At 47.6% G+C, this 17,522-nt stretch overlaps 1 protein-coding gene across 1 annotated transcript; it reads left to right on the forward strand.

The window, feature by feature from the left end:
• The first annotated feature begins 12,264 nt into the window (after window positions 1-12,264).
• Window positions 12,265-14,410, forward strand: LOC133930562 (xyloglucan O-acetyltransferase 2-like). Its single transcript, XM_062377227.1, has 2 exons — window positions 12,265-12,763; window positions 13,077-14,410. Exons 1-2 carry the CDS (start codon window positions 12,475-12,477, stop codon window positions 14,165-14,167), a joined length of 1,380 nt encoding a protein of 459 aa, XP_062233211.1. The 5' UTR covers window positions 12,265-12,474; the 3' UTR covers window positions 14,168-14,410.
• Window positions 14,411-17,522: the final 3,112 nt, after the last annotated feature.

Consider the following 17,522-nt stretch of genomic DNA (forward strand, 5'->3'; position numbering starts at 1 on the left):
GAAGCCCTGCTGTATTTGGGCCGCGGATTTGAAGAAAAATTTCAGGTAAATCTTTTTTTCCTTTTTATTATTGTTAATTAGTGCAGTAGTAGTATATGACATAGATTTTAGACATTTATGACCTAGGGTTTAGAAAATTGTCAAATTTAGTTAGAAAATGGTACGATACAGTTCAATATAGAATATTATTTTTAGTATATTATTTTCAGTATGTTATTTGTAGTATATAATTTTTAGTATATTATTTGTACCTACGGACGTATGAGGCAACAGTAGATGATAATTTGCGAACCTAGGGTAGTATTTAAAAACTATTTTATCCGATAATCAGAAATATAGTTTGTTGTCTTAACATGGGTTATGTTTGCGGGTGTTTCCAGGGATGGCAGATAAATTAATTTTTCAGATATATTATGGTGAGGGTGAAATTAGGTACGGTCCCAACGTTGTAGATCTCTCTGAATTTCGTCATGTCATGAAGGGGCTTAGTAAGGCTAATGAGAGGACTATTGTGGGTATGTGCAAATGACTCATGCGGTTTTTCCAACTGGATCCGCAGCAATATGAGCTGAAGTTGAAAGCTGTTCTGAGCCGTGCTAGTCATGGATACTTTTGTGAGCTTGTTCCCATCGAAGCCACATCAACTTGGAGGCAGTATGTAGATATATGCTGTGAACGTGGCCTGCCGCTTATTTTGTTAGTTGAGGCGTACCTGAAAGATCAAAATGAGGCGAACTTTGCAGAAGCAGTAGCAGGACCAAATGAGGCAGTGGAAGATGAGTCAGAGGCGGCTAATGTAGGGTCCAGGGAGGAGGTTGGTGATGTTCCAGAGCTGCAACCGATGGGTGTAGCTGATGAAGGGGAGCACATCCCTAGCATCATTGAAGATATGGATTTGGAGGATGAAGAGTTGGAGGAAGGCCTTGCCGATGGGGATTCTTCTGATGAGGAGGGTAATGCTCCAGTTCCTGCAGAGTGGCGGAATCAAGAATTTTTGAAGTTGGTGGTTAGCGAGGCTGACCAGACACCGTGGCAGTACCATGAGAATGAGGTGTCACAGGGTGCTATGTACCCTACAAAAGAGGCAGTTATTGATGCAGTGAAATTCTGGTCGTTGTCTCTTCGTAGGCAATTCAAGGTTGTTAAATCAAGTAAAAGAGAGTATGATGTGAAGTGCTTGGTTCCTCAGTGCCCTTGGCGGGTGCACGCATTCAGAGGAAAATGGGCAGACTACTGGCAATGCTCAATAGTTAAGGAACATAGTTGTCACATTGAGGAAATAGAGTTCGCCCACCGAAACCTGTCTTCTGCTTTCATTGCAAATGTTATGTACGAAGAGATTGTGGACAACCTAAGGTATGAGCCACGATCAATAATCCGTGCTATTGAGCAAAGGTTCCAGTACACAATAAACTATTCGAAGGCATGGAGGGCGAAACAAAAGGCTATTGAGATGAGGTTCGGTACATATGAAGATTCGTATCATAATCTACCTCGTCAATTAGCCATAATTTGTGCAAGAAATCCAGGCAGCTACTATGATATCAAGCATTACCCCTGTACTGATGTGGAGTACAGTGGAAAAAGAGTGTTGCAGCGTGCTTTCTTTGCATTCGCTGCAACTATCAAAGCATTTAGATATTGCTGATCCATCGTATGCCTAGATGGAACATTCCTGACTGGGAAGTACAAAGGGCAGATTTTGTCTGCAATAGGGGTCGACGGTAACAACCAAGTCCTGCCACTAGGGTTTGCGTTCGTGGAGAGTGAGAACGGGGACAGCTGGTATTGGTTCCTAGAGCGGGTGAAGCATGCAATTGTTCTTGACCGACCAGATGTGTGTCTCATTCATGATAGACATGCAGGATTATTGCAGGCTTTGCTGGATATGCAATATGGTAGCGTGCGACGGGGTGTACCAGTACAGTGGCCAGATCTCAAAAGCAGGTGGTGCATGCGCCATATGGGTGTGAACTTCTACAGACAGTTTAAAAACAAAGAGTTAATGAAGCTTTTCAAGAAGTTGTGTAGTCAGAACCAGCAACATAAGTTCAATGCATTATGGGCAAGACTTGATGAACTGACTCTTAAACAAATTGCGGAGGCTGCACCTAACGATGAGGAACCAATAGCTCTCGGTCCTCTCCCAACCGATACTCCGCAGATTGTAAGGAGATCGGGCTCATCTATTAGGAGCTTTTCACAGTGGATACGCAATGAGCCAAATGAAAAATGGGCTCTGCTGTACGACAGTGGTGATGCCAGGTATGGAGTAATGACTACAAACCTTGCAGAGGTTTATAACTGGGTCATGCGAGGAATGAGGTCCCTACCACTAGTTGGAATTGTAGAAGGCATTTTGCATGGGACCTGCAAGTACTTCATTGATCAGTATGCAGCTGCTAAGGTTGTAATGGAGGACAATCGTATGCTTTACGGTCGGATGCTATGTGAGTACATAGAGAAGGCAAATAGGAAGGCCCACATGCATCGCGCAAATCAAGAGGGCACCGCAGAGCACAGGTTCAGTGTCCTGTGTCGGGATAAGGGTCGGAGGGGGGGTAGACGTGAGCGGCATGTTCAAGAGTGTGTGCTAAGGAGTGGGACATGCATATATAGTTGTCAGAAGCCACAATTACTCCACAAACCTTGTACACACGTCATAGCTGCGTGCGCAGAGCACCATATGCTTCCAAGGCAATATGTGTCACAATATTTCATGAAAGATCAAGTACTGAACACTTGGAACCAGGAGCTGTATGGTTACGGCATTGTTGACACTTTTACAAGTAACCCAGGGCCTGCAAGAATATATGTGCCTGATTTGGGAAAGATGAAGAACGCACCGGGCCGAAGACAAACTCGTCGGATTCGCAACGATATGGATGAATCTGAGGCTGGCCCTAGGATTAAGCGATGCAGTCAGTGCAATGAAGTAGGTCACACTTATAAATATTGTCCCAAAACTGCAGGCGGTGATGCACCTGTTGTCTAGGTGAGCTTCATGTGTGTTCAGCTAGTTTTGTACCATTTTAATATTTGCTAATTTTGCATATAGTTAATTTGCATTCAAAGTATATTGTTGTTGTATTTATTTATCAATGTATTAATGTACATGTCTTTCAAATGCAGAGATGGCTCACCCTTCGACCCCCGAGCTTTTGGACCCTGCCGTGGACAAGAAGCGTCGCAGCTTCTTATCCGCCGAGCACCAGACGGAGCTAGGAGTGTTTCGCCCACGAGGCCCTGGAGAGCTGCTGACGGTAGACGAGCGATGGAGCCACATGTACTTAGAAAATTTGATACGAAATTGTCATATCACTGCTGTTGTTACATATTATTGATATACTGCAATACTTATAGGTTGGCAGCGGCTGGACTCCTACCGCTTTGCCGGTTGGTCGAGGCCCGATCTACGGAGAACCCCGAGGTTGCGGCCCGTCGTTTCTACTTCGATCGGTCGCTGATAGCAGCACTGGTCGACCGTTGGAGGCCGGAGACACATACGTTCCACCTACCGTGCGAAGAGATGACCCCGACCCTGCAGGACGTCTCCTACCTCTTAGGCCTTCCTTGCGCGAGAGTTGCGGTTGGGGTCATCGATATGCAGGCTGACTGGATGAACGACATGCATCAGCGATTTGGGCCGGTGGAGCGAAAGGCGGACGCATCCCCTACTTGCATGAGTTCTTATTCGATGCACGAGGGCCAACGAAGAAGTGGATCCTACAGTTCCAGGTACGGTAACATGCAACCTATCGAATACTAACAAAGTATGTCGTAATGATCCTTTCTGACACCAGTCATATGTGCAGCCGGCGTACATCCACCCACACGCCAACGCATACGCAGTCTCGAGACATTTGGAGGCCTACCTCCTTTGGTTGTTTGGGTGGGTGATGTTCACTAGTGGCCAAGGCCACCTGGTTACGAGGACACTTGTGCCGTACGCCCGGTCGATAGCGGACGCTGATGCGGAGGACGTACCGCAGTTCAGCTGGGCATCCACTGTTCTTGCTGCGACGTATCAGGCGCTCTGCGACGCATGCACGAAGAAGGAGGCACTAGCCACTTTCGCCGGGTGTCCACTTCTTCTTCAGCTATGGTCGTACGAGCATTTCACCATAGGCAGGCTGGTGGTGGATCGCTCCTCGTACCCAGAGGAATGGTACGGCGAGACGGACGAGGACGCGCCTACAATGGCCTCGATGTGGTGTCGTCGACGGGTACGTATTTTACATGAGCAGTTTCGTTCGTACTTTGTTAGTCTCTGAATATTTGTATTGATGTTTGTCACTCAGCCACACTGGGCCCACAAGCAGCCTCGCAGCACGTACGAGCATTTTCGTACCCAGTTTGACAGGCTATGTCCTAACGATGTGGTATGGGAGCCATACAGCGTTCGGTCCGTGCATACACGTGCAGGGTTGGTTTTGTCACCCTTGTGCACCCGCGACGAGGAGTACTAGCTCACCAAGGCGCCCCTTGTCTTCGACATCTACATCGAAGAGTACTCACCGCACCGCGTCATGCTGCAGTTTGGCCGTCACCAGGCATTCCTGCTCGTCCCCATCCGTACCGTCCCCTTGCAAGTCCATAGGTACATTTGTAAAATTATAGTTTGAGCAACCTTCGTTTCAGTTTGACTTACATTTACCGTGGTTCGAATGCAGGTACACGCGGAAAGGCCAGCCAGCTGGCAACCTCTGGGCGGAGCGCTTGTCCCCTTACGTGGTAACATGGGCCCAAGCGCTACAGGACGTCGTTGATGAGGCACGTCCCCACAGCGAGGGGAACTTCAGGGAGTACCTACGGTGGTATGTACCACGTACGCGGACCCGTGTCACCTACACCCCTGAGGATGTCCGGGCCCACGTCGCATCGACAACGGAGACATACCCGGTGCATTGGGACGAGGACGCCGCTTTAGCAGTAAGTAACTTTTTGAAGTCCGTACTCCATATTGAATGAACATAACTGTATACTTTAATTGTTCACTTTTGTTCGTATCTGCAGATAGATATCACTTATGACGTAAATAGGGATGCAGCTGCTGCCATGGACCGCATCCGGCAAGGGCATCACCTAAGTGCGTCGGATGTTGCGAGCTTCATTAGATGGGTTTTCGACAAGACGACGCGCGCCTTGAAGCTCACCTCCTGCCGATCTACCACAGATGTAGCAGGGCTGCCTCCCAGGACGAGTGGTGTACACGCCGAGTCGTCTCGGCCGTCAGACGTGCACCGACGTTCTTCAGTGTCGGCACCCACACGACCCCTTCTACCACGTCTTGGAGGGTCCGAGCAACATGGTACGAATTATACTTTTGAATAATATTGACCAATATCCTTTACTTATTGTTATTAAACATTCATTAGGTCCGTCTGCACAAGTCTCGACGCAGCCTCGCAGATCGAGCCCTGTGCGTCCACAGTCAGGTACTCCGGGAACCCTTCTTCCCAATTTCTAATACTTTCAGCAAAATAAGTTAGTACTGTGCTCAGGTTACTTCGGTGACGAGACCGGTCCGTCTTCGGCGGCCCCATGCCCTACCCCGCCCGCAACGTACTACGGCACGTCAGCGTGGCCTTCTTCTGCTGCACCGTCGTACCACGTAGGTACAATTATACATTTTTCACTACTACTTTTAATACCATATTGTTCGTATCTAACATGATTATTTGTTCATAGGCCCCTCCAGCCAGTACATATTGACGCCTGCCGAGCCTTCACAGTCCTCCTACCCTAGTCAGGAGGATGAGGCTGGCCCCGACACCGCATACGACATCGTCCGTGACTTCTTCGGGGGCACACCTGACTACGACGTCCTTCAGCGGTCCCAGGTTTCCAGTGCACCGCTTCGACCACAGCCCACGCACGACGAGCCCTCAACACCGGTGGTCCCTACTAGGCCTACCAGACACGTCGGTCCACCCGACCCCCTCACCTACTCCACGGGTCACATGAGGGTTAACCAGCGGCATCGAGACCACGATGGGGCGCACGGACGACGGCAACGAGGGAGGCATGAGTAGCATTTTACATTTTATGTAACTAACATATGCATATTCGCTTCGTGATGTACTCCTATGTATTAAGACACGTTTACTTTGTATGGTCGACTTAGCATTTCGTAAACGCATTTCATATTCAGACACGTTAAATGAACAAGTGACCACAGCACTAAACTTTAACCATGACTTGACAACACATGCCTCCTGCCGCAGGCTTTAAACAAGATGTGACAATACTACCCAGCTTTTTCAAATCAGTAAATGACAACACGGGTACTAATAAACGTGGAATCTCTGACCATGGGCAATGACAAAACTTTCCCATTCTTCAAGATGGAATCCGATGCTCCTCCCACCAGCTACTCCCATGCCCTCACTCCTTTCTTCAAGAGCGAATCCAATGCTCCTGCCTCCCCCAACTATAAATAGCCGAACCTCCTTACGGTGAAGCATCGCTCATTTCTCATATCTCTCAAGTGCAATGTCTTCCTCAGCTCCATCAAGCCCACCAAAGAAACATTAGGAGACTACCATACCTGAAGGTCTCGAACCACCAATATGCTTCTGTGGTGACCTTTGTAAGCTCCGCGAGTCGCAGGACATCTCATACATCTATGGACTGCGCTTCTTCATGTGTGCCAACTACGAGTATGACAAGCCTCGCCATGCAACAACTGGTTATCGACCGGTACAGTAACAGATATTTGCCTCATCTCTTCCGATTACGCACTCTCTTTTACTAACTGCTCATCTTGTTCCATTTGTTCAGTCCCCTCCACCGCTCTGTGATTTTATTCAGTGGCTCGACAATGAGCAAAATGACTCACTGAAGCTGTGGGTCGACATGAACATGAGGTGGAGAAGGGAAGCGTACGCACGTCGGGAGTACGAGCAACAGCAAGAGGAACTTCGCCTCAAGCGGGAGGAAGAAGAGCGTATGAGGAAGGCGGTGCACGACCGTACCGTGGCTCAGGCTCGAGAGGCTAAGAGGGAAAGGAAGCGGGAGAGAGCCCGCCGTGCTAAGGCAGCAGGTCCCGATGCCCTCCGAAAGGGAAAGTATCCTAGATGCACGCAGTAGAGAGTACCTAATGTAACTCGACATACTTTCCCTCCCTAAGGCATGTTATGATTAGGATTGGGGCACTAATAAGTAGGTCTTAGTGCGAACCGTACATGCCACCTTTGTTTCCTCATCGTGTCGTCTCGGTTACAGTGTATTGTAATATTTTCACCCTGTATTTAATACTATGTTTGTCCTCGTTCGTACCCTATACTCACGTAAAATGCTGCAACTACTAATTACTGATTTTTTTCTCCCGTTATTACATAACCTACTCCTACTTTAATTTCTTAATTTTCTTACACCCCTTCCTTTTTTATTTCTTTAATTAAAAAAATAATACATTTTTAGAGGATAAAATGGAAAAAAAAGAGGGCGGTTAGGGGCTAACCGCCCCCTCAGGGCCTAACCGCCCCCTGAGAGGGCGGTTAGCCCCTCTTGCCACCCTCTGAGGAGGCGGTTAGGCCTACCGCCCTCTCAGGGGACGGTTAGGACCTGTAGCCGCCCTCTCAGAGGGCTGCGGACGCCTAGTTTTGCAAATATTTTCGCCGGGAATCTATTTATTTAAATTTTAACTTAAAAAAATATATAAATAAAAAAACTCAACATCGGACTCGATTTTTTGGGCTGGAATCCTGGACCTTGGAGATAGCAACTAGGTTATTTCAGACTCGATTTTTTGGGCTGGAATCCTGGGCCTTATGTTCGGATCTGAGCCCTATTCTCTGGACTTTTTTATTTTTATATTTTTTCATTAAAAATTTAAATAAATAGATTTTTGGGGACAGTATTGGTAAAAGTAGGCGTCTGTCGCCCTCTGAGAAGGCTGTAGCCCTCTGAGAGGTGGTAAGGAATCCTAACAGCCCCTTGAGAGGGCGGGTGTTCTAACCGCCCCCCTGAGAGCGGCAAAACCGCCCTCTCAGAGGGCGGGTAGGAGCTTCCCGCGTGCTCGCCCCCTTTACCGTCCCCTGAGAGGGCGGCAAGGGGCCTAAGATCATCTCTAACTATATTTCCTTCATTTCGTTCCCTTTCCGATTCCCTTTTCCGTTCTCATTCTTTTTATTTTCTCTTACCTCCAACAGCTTTCCTTCGAGAGGAATCGCGAAGGGAAAGAAGAGAGAATCCTGTCCTGAAGAAAATGACCTTAGGAATTCCTTTCTGACGAAAACCGTGAAAGCCCTTAGTGCTCCTACCTCAGCCTTCTTCCCAAATGATGTCTCCCTACGCTCTGGCAATCTCTCCATCTGAGCTTCAGGCACCTCCATTCTGAGACATCCAGACTTCGTGAGATGCATGGAGACACTGGCGAGGGAAAGGTTGCTCTAGCCGATGACAAGTGGTTTGCTGGTACACGACTGCCTGCTGGGGTTAGGTTGATTTCTTTCTGTAGCTTTTGCTAAGCGAACTGTACTGTTAAACTGATGTAGAAAATATTAGTTGGGTCCTTCGTTTAGCGTTAATGTTGTACTAGTGCTTAACTGTTTTTCGTTTCAGTATGATTTGTAGTAAGATTCATGCAACGCAAAGGATTTTCAATAATAGTTATATGGTTTAATATCTGTTTGGTAGAGTTCTAGTTTAATTTTTTTTTATAACTGGTTATTTCTAGCTCAGAAATTCGTAAAATTAGGATTATGGTTAAACTGAGGTATTTGAATGAGCAATCTTATTTCTATTTTAGATTAAAAATAAAAACTTAATTTACTTTATTTTAACTAATAAACTTAAAATCTGATGTGGAGTTAGATGGTGTAACTCTGCCACACAGGGTCTTAGTAATGTTTGTGTGGAACCAAACATTTTGGAGAAACTGTTTCATTGATCCCTCACCAATTTTGACACGTACATACATCATAGGCGAGCACGGAGCACATACAAGTAACAAATTACAAATGGAAATAAGAAATGGACACATTAACAAATTAACTAGTAGATGGCACGCATTCTCTTGGTCTTTTTTTTTTTTAAGCAAGAGGATAGGTGCACTGCTTATTCATTTTAGAAGGGTAAAATTTATAAAAGTGCCAACAAGCAGTTCACCGTTAAACTTAGCCAGCACGCAGCTGGCTACAAGCATGAACTAAATGCAAGAGGGCAGGGAGAATAAAAAAGGAGAAAACAACAGATGAGAGCTAGGCTGGCAACCTAAGGTTGAAGAAGGAGAACAAACTTCAGCGTACCAGCGTCGTTTTCGACTTGTTGACCGGCAGACGGCCTCTTCAGCGTGCAGATCTCGGCCTGCGCCTGAACGACCATGTGGGTCATCGTTCTTTTCAGGCGGAGCATCTCTCTGAACGTGCTCTCGTCGCCGTGAACGACCTCAAAGTCGTTCCACCGGCTCCAGAATTCAGAGTGAGCGCCCGGATCAGTGAAGTCTGACGCGTACACGTACAGTGCCCTTGCACGGTGGACTTCCCCGAGGCCAATCTCCAGATCGGCGAACCTGATGCAGATTTCCCTGGCGTCCTTCTGTGAGTAAAGTTTGACCCCATGCTAATGGTAATATGTATGAATAAACACACCAAATATACTCTTATATGGTATAATATTTTTAAGCATCAAGAAAGTAGAGTTCCATCTTATCGGCATGTCCATAGCAAACTTACGTGGACGCACACCCATTGCAACGCAGTACTGTTTATATGCTGCAATTCGTCGTTGGTTAGAGAAGTTCACAAAAGATATTTCAGTACAAAAATCGTCTAGGTATTACAATAACCTCTTCAAACCGGATTTTACTATAAGATTGATAATATGACAAGCACAACGTTGATATAACAAGAAAGATTCAGCATACGTACTAAACAACGGAGTAAGAATATCTATTGCTCTAGAATTTGCACCGATATTATCTAAAGTGATAGAAAATATTTTATTCGTGAGACCAAAGTCTGCAACTACTTGAGATATTTTTTCAGCAATATTTTCACCGATATGCGCGTTGTCAATCAACCGAAAACCTATTATTCTCTTTTCTAATTCCCAATCATTATTAACAAAATGAGCAACCACACTAAGATAATCCTCTCTAGCTCTACCTGCCCATATGTCCGAGGTCAAAGCAACTGAAAATGTACATGTTTGTAACATTTCTTTAAGCTTGCTACGACACGTATTGTAGTATTTTACCATATCCCTACTAATTGTCTGTCTAGAAATATGTGTGAACCTAGGATTATGAGCTTGCTTAATATAATCTTCAAATGCAGCAGACTCACTGATATTGAGTAGTATATCCGCTTTTGCAATGAAGCGACATAGCTCTTTTCGAGCATTGGCAGAGTCGTACTCCCAATGACGAACAGAGCCATCGGGGTTGTACTGCAACACCGTCTGCTTCATGGCTACTCCACTCTTTCGCTTGCAACTTGTGGCGTGCCTCTTCAAGTGCACCGTTCCACCCGAGAGCTTTGCAAATAATTAATGTTTGCAAATATAACACCTAGCATACCTAACACTTACCCCATCTTTCTCTTTGTAAAACTTTTCAAAGTCTTGCCAAACTTCGAAAGTATCGGCTCTTGATCTTTTAGACCCGGTGCTTGCTAATGTGTGCGCACTTGTAGAGCCTGACGATGGAGGTGTTGCTGCATCACCTGCATGTGAACTAACCGGAGGTTCACCGTTGGGTCCATCATCACCTGCAGCATTGGCATCAAAGGGGCTGTAGTCCCCTGTGAGTCCTTGGAGAAAAAAATCATGATCTATGGATGTATTATGATCATCGGCATCCATGATCAATGTTGAATGACACTACAAAAATTGCAAATATTCAGAGTTAGAAATAATCAAGTAATAAAACTAATAATAAAATAAGACTCAACAACGATGAAAAAAATCACCAAGATTTTTTCAACTTCAAGACAGCAGGTCAGCAGCATGACGGTTTTAGAGTTGCTCGAATTTTTTTGCAACAATTCAAACTAATTTTACCAAATTATCGCTAATTCTCAAAAACTTTGAGACAAGAATGAGAGGAGGAAACAAGAAAGAAAATGGTGTTGCTGGTGTCGAATGGAAGGGCAGGGTGCTCCTCTATTTATAGGTGAAAAATGATGATTTTTGTAATTTTTTTATTTTTTTAATTCAAACGGTCACAAAACGGCTATAAAATTAAAAAATATCGGGTTAACAGGTTAAACCGGCCATTCCCGACCCGTTTAACCCGTTAACCCGTTAACCCGTGTGCCCCCGTGTGCCGACCGGGCCGTATCGGCCTGGCTATGCCTTGGGCCGCCGCGTGCCTAGCCGACGTGGTGGGCCGTGCCGTGCCGAGCCGTCGCGTGCCTGGGCCGTGCCGTGCCGGGCCGTCGCGTGCCTGGGCCGTGCCGTGCTGACCCGGCCGTGCCTCCTGGGCCGCCGCGTGCTCGGGCTGTGCCCGTGCCGGCCCGAAATATCCGGGCCGGCCGTGCCGCACACTCGGCCCAGGCACGGCCCAAGGCTTCGTGTCGTGCCGGTCCGACCGTACCTCCTGGGCCGCCGCGTGCCCGGGCTGTGCCCGTGCCGGCCCGAAATATCCGGGCTGGGCCGGGCTACACACTCGGCCCAGGCACAGCCCAAGGCTTCGTGTCGTGCTGGCCCGGCCCATCTATGCTCGGGTCGGGCCGTGCCAACAGTGTTGTGCCTCGGGCTGGCCCATGTTACACGGCCCATTTGAACATCTTTAGTGGCGGCAACCGACCTTGGAGACAGCAACTAGGCCATTTCGGACTCAATTTTTTGGGCTGGAATCCTGGGCCTTATGTTCGGATCTGAGACCCTATTCGCTGTCCGAATTTGGTCCACCATAAGGCCATCTCAACAGGATCGACAAATCACTGTGTTGTTGTTTTTCAAAACACTGTACCGCATATTTGTTTCCTCCTAGCGTCCGTAACATACTCCAACAGCATCGGTTTCTAGTGCTACAGGGTTGCCGACGGAAATCTTTAGCTACAAATTTGCAGACAGAAAATGGACGCCATGTTACTGTAGCTAGTGAATGATTGTGGATCTGAGGAGATATGAAATGTGTTAGAGATAAAAAAAATAGAGGATACTGTAATAATGTTAGAGAATGCTATAATAATATTATAGAGATGAATTTATAAGTATATATTAGAGATAACCTAATAATAAATCCATTACTCGTTCAGTGACACCATCGGCGACGACACCAGTCAATGGCATTCCGCGGCCACTTGCAGAGCTGCAACCAGTTGTACCCGACTAAAGCCATTCAACACAAGACATGCCGACCAGCCAGCTAAACCAGACGACCGTGCTGTCAGTAGAAAAATAGTTTATTGCCCACAGCCACACTGCCCCTGTTTCTTCTTCATCCCCGCATCTTCCTGCCTCCCTCTGCCTGTGCCATGGTTTCCTCTTCCTGAACAGGCAGCACCACCACATCCTGCAGCCATGGTCACCAACTTCCTGCAGAAGTACTACCAGCTCCAGAACCACCAGTTCCTACTTCCCAAGAGGCAGTTCGTCACCTACGCCATCTACGCGCTCATCGCTCTCGCGCTCCTCCATTACCTGCTCTTCTACCCTGCGCCCGCATCTGAGAAGCCAGTGGCGGTGCCGAAGCTACAAGAGGAGGTAGCGAGCGTGATATCAGCTCGGGTGATTGCGCGGGGGCAGATGCCGCCCCTATCTCCTCCTCCGTTCCAAGGAGATGAAGTATTGAGGAATCCACCACCACAAGGTTCGGCAGTTAGGTTTTCCAGTTACTTTCTCGTCGTGATTCTTGCAATGCGTTGTGGAAATTTTCCATCTGGAAAGATTTGGCTACACAATTGGCTTTGTGCTTAAGCACGTTTCAGTTTTCTATGGATGCTAGTTCCAACTTTTATGTCAATTTTGAACAATAGTGACCATTTCTAACTGTCACAATTTGGGCATCTGATTTCTGAAATTTCTTGTGCAAAATTAACCTTTGGAACTCGTTTTCAGTTCTTTAGACAAGAAAGGGCGTTCCTTTGAGCTAATCTTTCAATCTTGCATTGCCTCTTGAGCAGCCGAAGAAGTGTCGGCGCCGCCGCCGTGTGACTACTCCGACGGCGAGTGGGTGCCGGACGCGCGCCCGCCGCTGTACAACGGCACGAGCTGCGGCACGATCAAGGACGGCCAGAACTGTATGGCGCACGGGCGGCCTGACACCGGCTACCTCTACTGGCGGTGGCGGCCGCGGGGGTGCGACCTCCCCGCCTTCTCCCCGGAGGCGTTCCTGCGCTGGCTCCGCAACAAGCACATCGCCTTCGTCGGCGACTCCCTGGCGCGGAACCAAGCGGAGTCGCTACTCTGCCTCCTCGCCTCGCGCTCCACGCCGGAGCTCGTTTACCGTGACGGCGAGGAGAGCAGGTTCCGGCGGTGGGTGTTCCGCGAGTTCAACGCCACCGTGTCCATCTTCTGGTCGCCGTTCCTGGTGAAAGTCGCCGAGAAGGCGGAGCACGCGGGGGTTCGGCACAACAACGTGTTCTTGGGCGCGTTCGACGAGCGGTGGATGTCGCAACTGGGAGCGCTCGACGCGGCCGTGCTGTCTGTGGGCCACTGGTTCCTGATCCCCGGCATCTACCACGACGGCGGCAGGGTCGTCGGCTGCCACGACTGCGCCGAGTTCAACCACACCGAGACCGGATTCTTCGGCGCGTTCAGGGACGCGATCCACCGGACGCTCGCCGAGGTAACCCGGCGGCACGGGCACGGCGCGGACGGGAAGAAGGTGGTGGTCCTGACCACGTTCTCGCCGGCGCACTTCGAGGGGAACTGGGACAAGGCCGGCGCGTGCCCCAAGAAGCGGCCGTACAGGAACGGCGAGAAGGAGCTGGGCTACACGGAGACCGAGATGAGGAAGACCGTCGTGGAGGCGGTGCAGGCCGCGGCCAAAGCCGCCGGGGCCGGGGCCGGCTCCGACCTGAGGTTCGCGGCGCTGGACGTGACAACGCTGGCCAACCTGCGCCCCGACGGCCACCCCGGGCCGTACATGCACAACGACCCGTTCGGTGGCGGCGGCGCGGGCGACCGGGTGCAGAACGACTGCGTGCACTGGTGCATGCCCGGGCCGGTCGACACGTTCAACGAGATCCTGCTCCAGACCATGCTCCGGTGACGACGCTGAGCGAGACACTCGGACATCTCTGCTCATGTGTTCAGTTCAGTCCCGCGATCTGGATAACAAATACACGTGCATCGACGATTCTTTTGTTCGTCGATGAGGTGGGTTCACGAGATAGGTAGCGGGAAATGCGCGGTGCGGATGCGGAGATGTATGATTCCGTTTTGGAGGTAACAAGACAAGAACTTGCTTGATTTTGTCAGGTGTTTTCAGGTCTGATTTGATTCTGTATTTCTACGCCGTGTCATTTCTGTCGATACAGAAATTGTAGCTTTGCCATGGATAGGCCTATCAGAAATCAGAATAAGGTTACCATCCTTGAGATGGAATGTGACCATTCATTGTCTGAACAATTGAAGACGAAACAACGCTTTTCCCTAGGTATTAGGTAACCTGAAGGAATTCACCTGCAAATCATGGGAACCAAAGCTCCAATCCCAGTTTTCCTGGTGCCGACGCGCTGCTGGATCGAAATATAAGCAATCGATGAAACTTATTAGGGGCGAATGCAGTGATACCCCTACCTGTCCAGTACACGCCACGCGTGTACGGGTCGGTACACTGCGATCTCGATTCATTGATGTGAGCATCTGATCTGAGGTTTAAACAAACGCGTCATTGGCCTCTGTTAGATCTTCCCGGCGGTGACCTGGCCACCGTATGCTATGCAGGTGATCCCTGGCGCACGCCGACGCCGCATGTGGCCTCTCTGATTCGGGGATCTGTGCCTAACCTCCTCCTCAAGTTTTGTGGCGTACTTGTCAGCGGTATGCGTGCGCGGGGGTAAATCCCAGTTTTGTACTAGAGCAATTGCTTGCTCGCACTGTGCCTATGTTTCAGAGTAGTTAGTTAGAGCATTCAACTATATTTTGTTCATTTCATTCTTTTTTATTCCTCAATCGTTCTTATTCTTTTTATTTTCTGTTATCTTTAACAGTTTTCTTTCGAAATGATTTGTAAAGGAAAAGAAAAGATAATTTCATTCTAGAGAGAATATCTTTGGGAATCCCTCCGTGACGAGAATCGTGAAAAGAAACTGTTAGAGTGCTGAAAGGAATAAAAATTCCTTCGTGAAAGGATTCTTATCCGCGGAGAAAATCCCTTGGGGATACTCTTAGGCTTTCTGTTTCTCTTCCTCGTCGCGTCAAGAGTCGTGAACCCAAAACCATGCTCGAGAATCGGGCGGCACCGCGCTAGCGAGGCGCAACTCTCCAAGCCAATGGTTGACACTACCTGCCACGCTTGCACCCGGCTGCCACTGTGTGTGCGCAGCAGCAAAGCTTTTTTCATATTTCAAAAATAAAAAGATTGCAAAATTAGACGTCTACTTGAAAAAAATTACAGAAATAAACTTATGAAGGATAGGTTTTAAAAATAAAGATATCGTTCTTTCAAAAGACAACAGGTTAAAAAAAAAACAATGTGTTCAATTGCTCTCAAAATTCAAAACACTATAGAGGATGTAGTGGAAAGAGGTTGTCCACCTATATTGCTTGTGCAATAGAAGAATAAGGAGGGAGTTAGAGAGATGCAGGGTGGCGTATGCGGATGAGGAGGAGGGTAATAATGATGGCGAACCAGATGCTGCAAAGTCATTGAATGATTCGATTGAACCCACTGGTTGATCTGATTGAACCCACCGGTGAGGCAGATGAGAGGAAATGAATTCCTTCTCTAATTGAACAGATGGAGCTGGATGATCTTCAGACCGACGAAGCTCCTGAGCATGACATGTCGAATGATAAGGATGACGTTCATGTTCCTGCGGGCTAGAACAATCCCAAGTTTAACAATCTTGTGATGAATTAGAGAAAGCAGGTGCCCTAGTAGTATACACAGAATGAGGTGACCGAGGGGGATAGGTATCCTACTAGTCAATCCATGAAGGATGTTGTAACTCAATGGACAACATCATTTAAACTGTAGTTTTATGTTGTGAAATCAAGCAATAAGGAATATGATGTGAAGTGCGTGAAGAATGGTTGTTCCTGGCAAGTGCACAACTTCAAGGGGAAGTGTGTTGAGTATTGAGAGGTGTCGATTGTGGTGGATGACACTTGCACTATGAACGAACTTAAGCTCAGCCACATGAACATCATCTCAGTCTTGTGTTGCCAATGTGATATACGCTCAGATTGTGAACAACCTGAACTACGAATCAAGGTTCATAATCAAGGCAATTGAAAAGGAGTACAAGTATACTATCAGCTATAACAGGTCATGGAGGGCGAAGAGAAAGGCAACTGAGATGAGGTTCGGAACATATAAAGTGTCATATGACAATCTTCCATGCTTGCTTCAGACCATTGCTCAAAGGAAACCAGGGACGTATTACGACATTGATAAGTACTCATTGTTGTCCGAACCTGGCAAGTATGTCATGAAGATATGTTTTTTTGCCTTAGAACAATGTATCAAAGCTTTCGAGTATTATGGACATATCCTCTGCATCGACGACAGATAGATCTTGACTGCTATTGGGATTGATGGGAATAACCAAGTACTACCGTTGGCCTATGAGGGGACCGTAGGACAGACCAGTACCTCTTGAGTCCCTAACAATGGACAATGAACCAGGTCATCTACAAGTTCATTTAATGATTAGATTGAGAATGAGCCGAAGGAGAAGTGACATCTGCTCTATGACATAAATGGGGCTAGGTAGGGCATTATGACTACAAATTTAACAGAGGTATACAACTAGGTGATGAAAGGTGTGAGAGTTTAGCCACTAGTGGGGATTGTAGAGTTTATACTTCAAGGAACCTGCAAATATTTTAGGGACCGTTATGCATTAGCTTAGCCGACGCTAAATGATGCTCATTTGATTTATGAGACAAATATGACTAAGTACATGGAATACAAGACGGAGAAAGCAAAGATGCACCGGGTGTAGACTATGAGAACTGCACAACACAAATACGAAGTTCTTTGTAGGGATAAAGGAAGGAGGAGGGGGCAAACGTGAGAGAGTTATTCAAGAGTGCACCTTGTTCGATGATAGGTGTGTTTACAACTGCTACAAGCCATTGCTCCTGCACAAGCTACGCTTACATGTGATTGTCATGTGTATTGTGACGGACATGAGGACTCGAAGGTACGTCACGCACTACTTCAAGAAGGAAGCTCTACTCAACACCTAGAACCATGAGGTCTATGGTCTCAGGATTTTTAGTTCTTTCATGAAGGATCCTGGACCAAATTGTCTATAGAGGGACATACTATGCTAGGTTGGGGTCCAGGCATGGATGAGCCAGGAGTGGCTGGATAGTGGCTTTGATGTCCCAAGGATGAGTTGAGCATGGTGTTCATTTGGATCTACAGACATGTGCATAAGGTGATCAGGTCA

This window comes from Phragmites australis, chromosome 10, assembly GCF_958298935.1.
Source record: "Phragmites australis chromosome 10, lpPhrAust1.1, whole genome shotgun sequence".
NCBI classification, from domain to species: Eukaryota; Viridiplantae; Streptophyta; class Magnoliopsida; order Poales; family Poaceae; genus Phragmites; species Phragmites australis.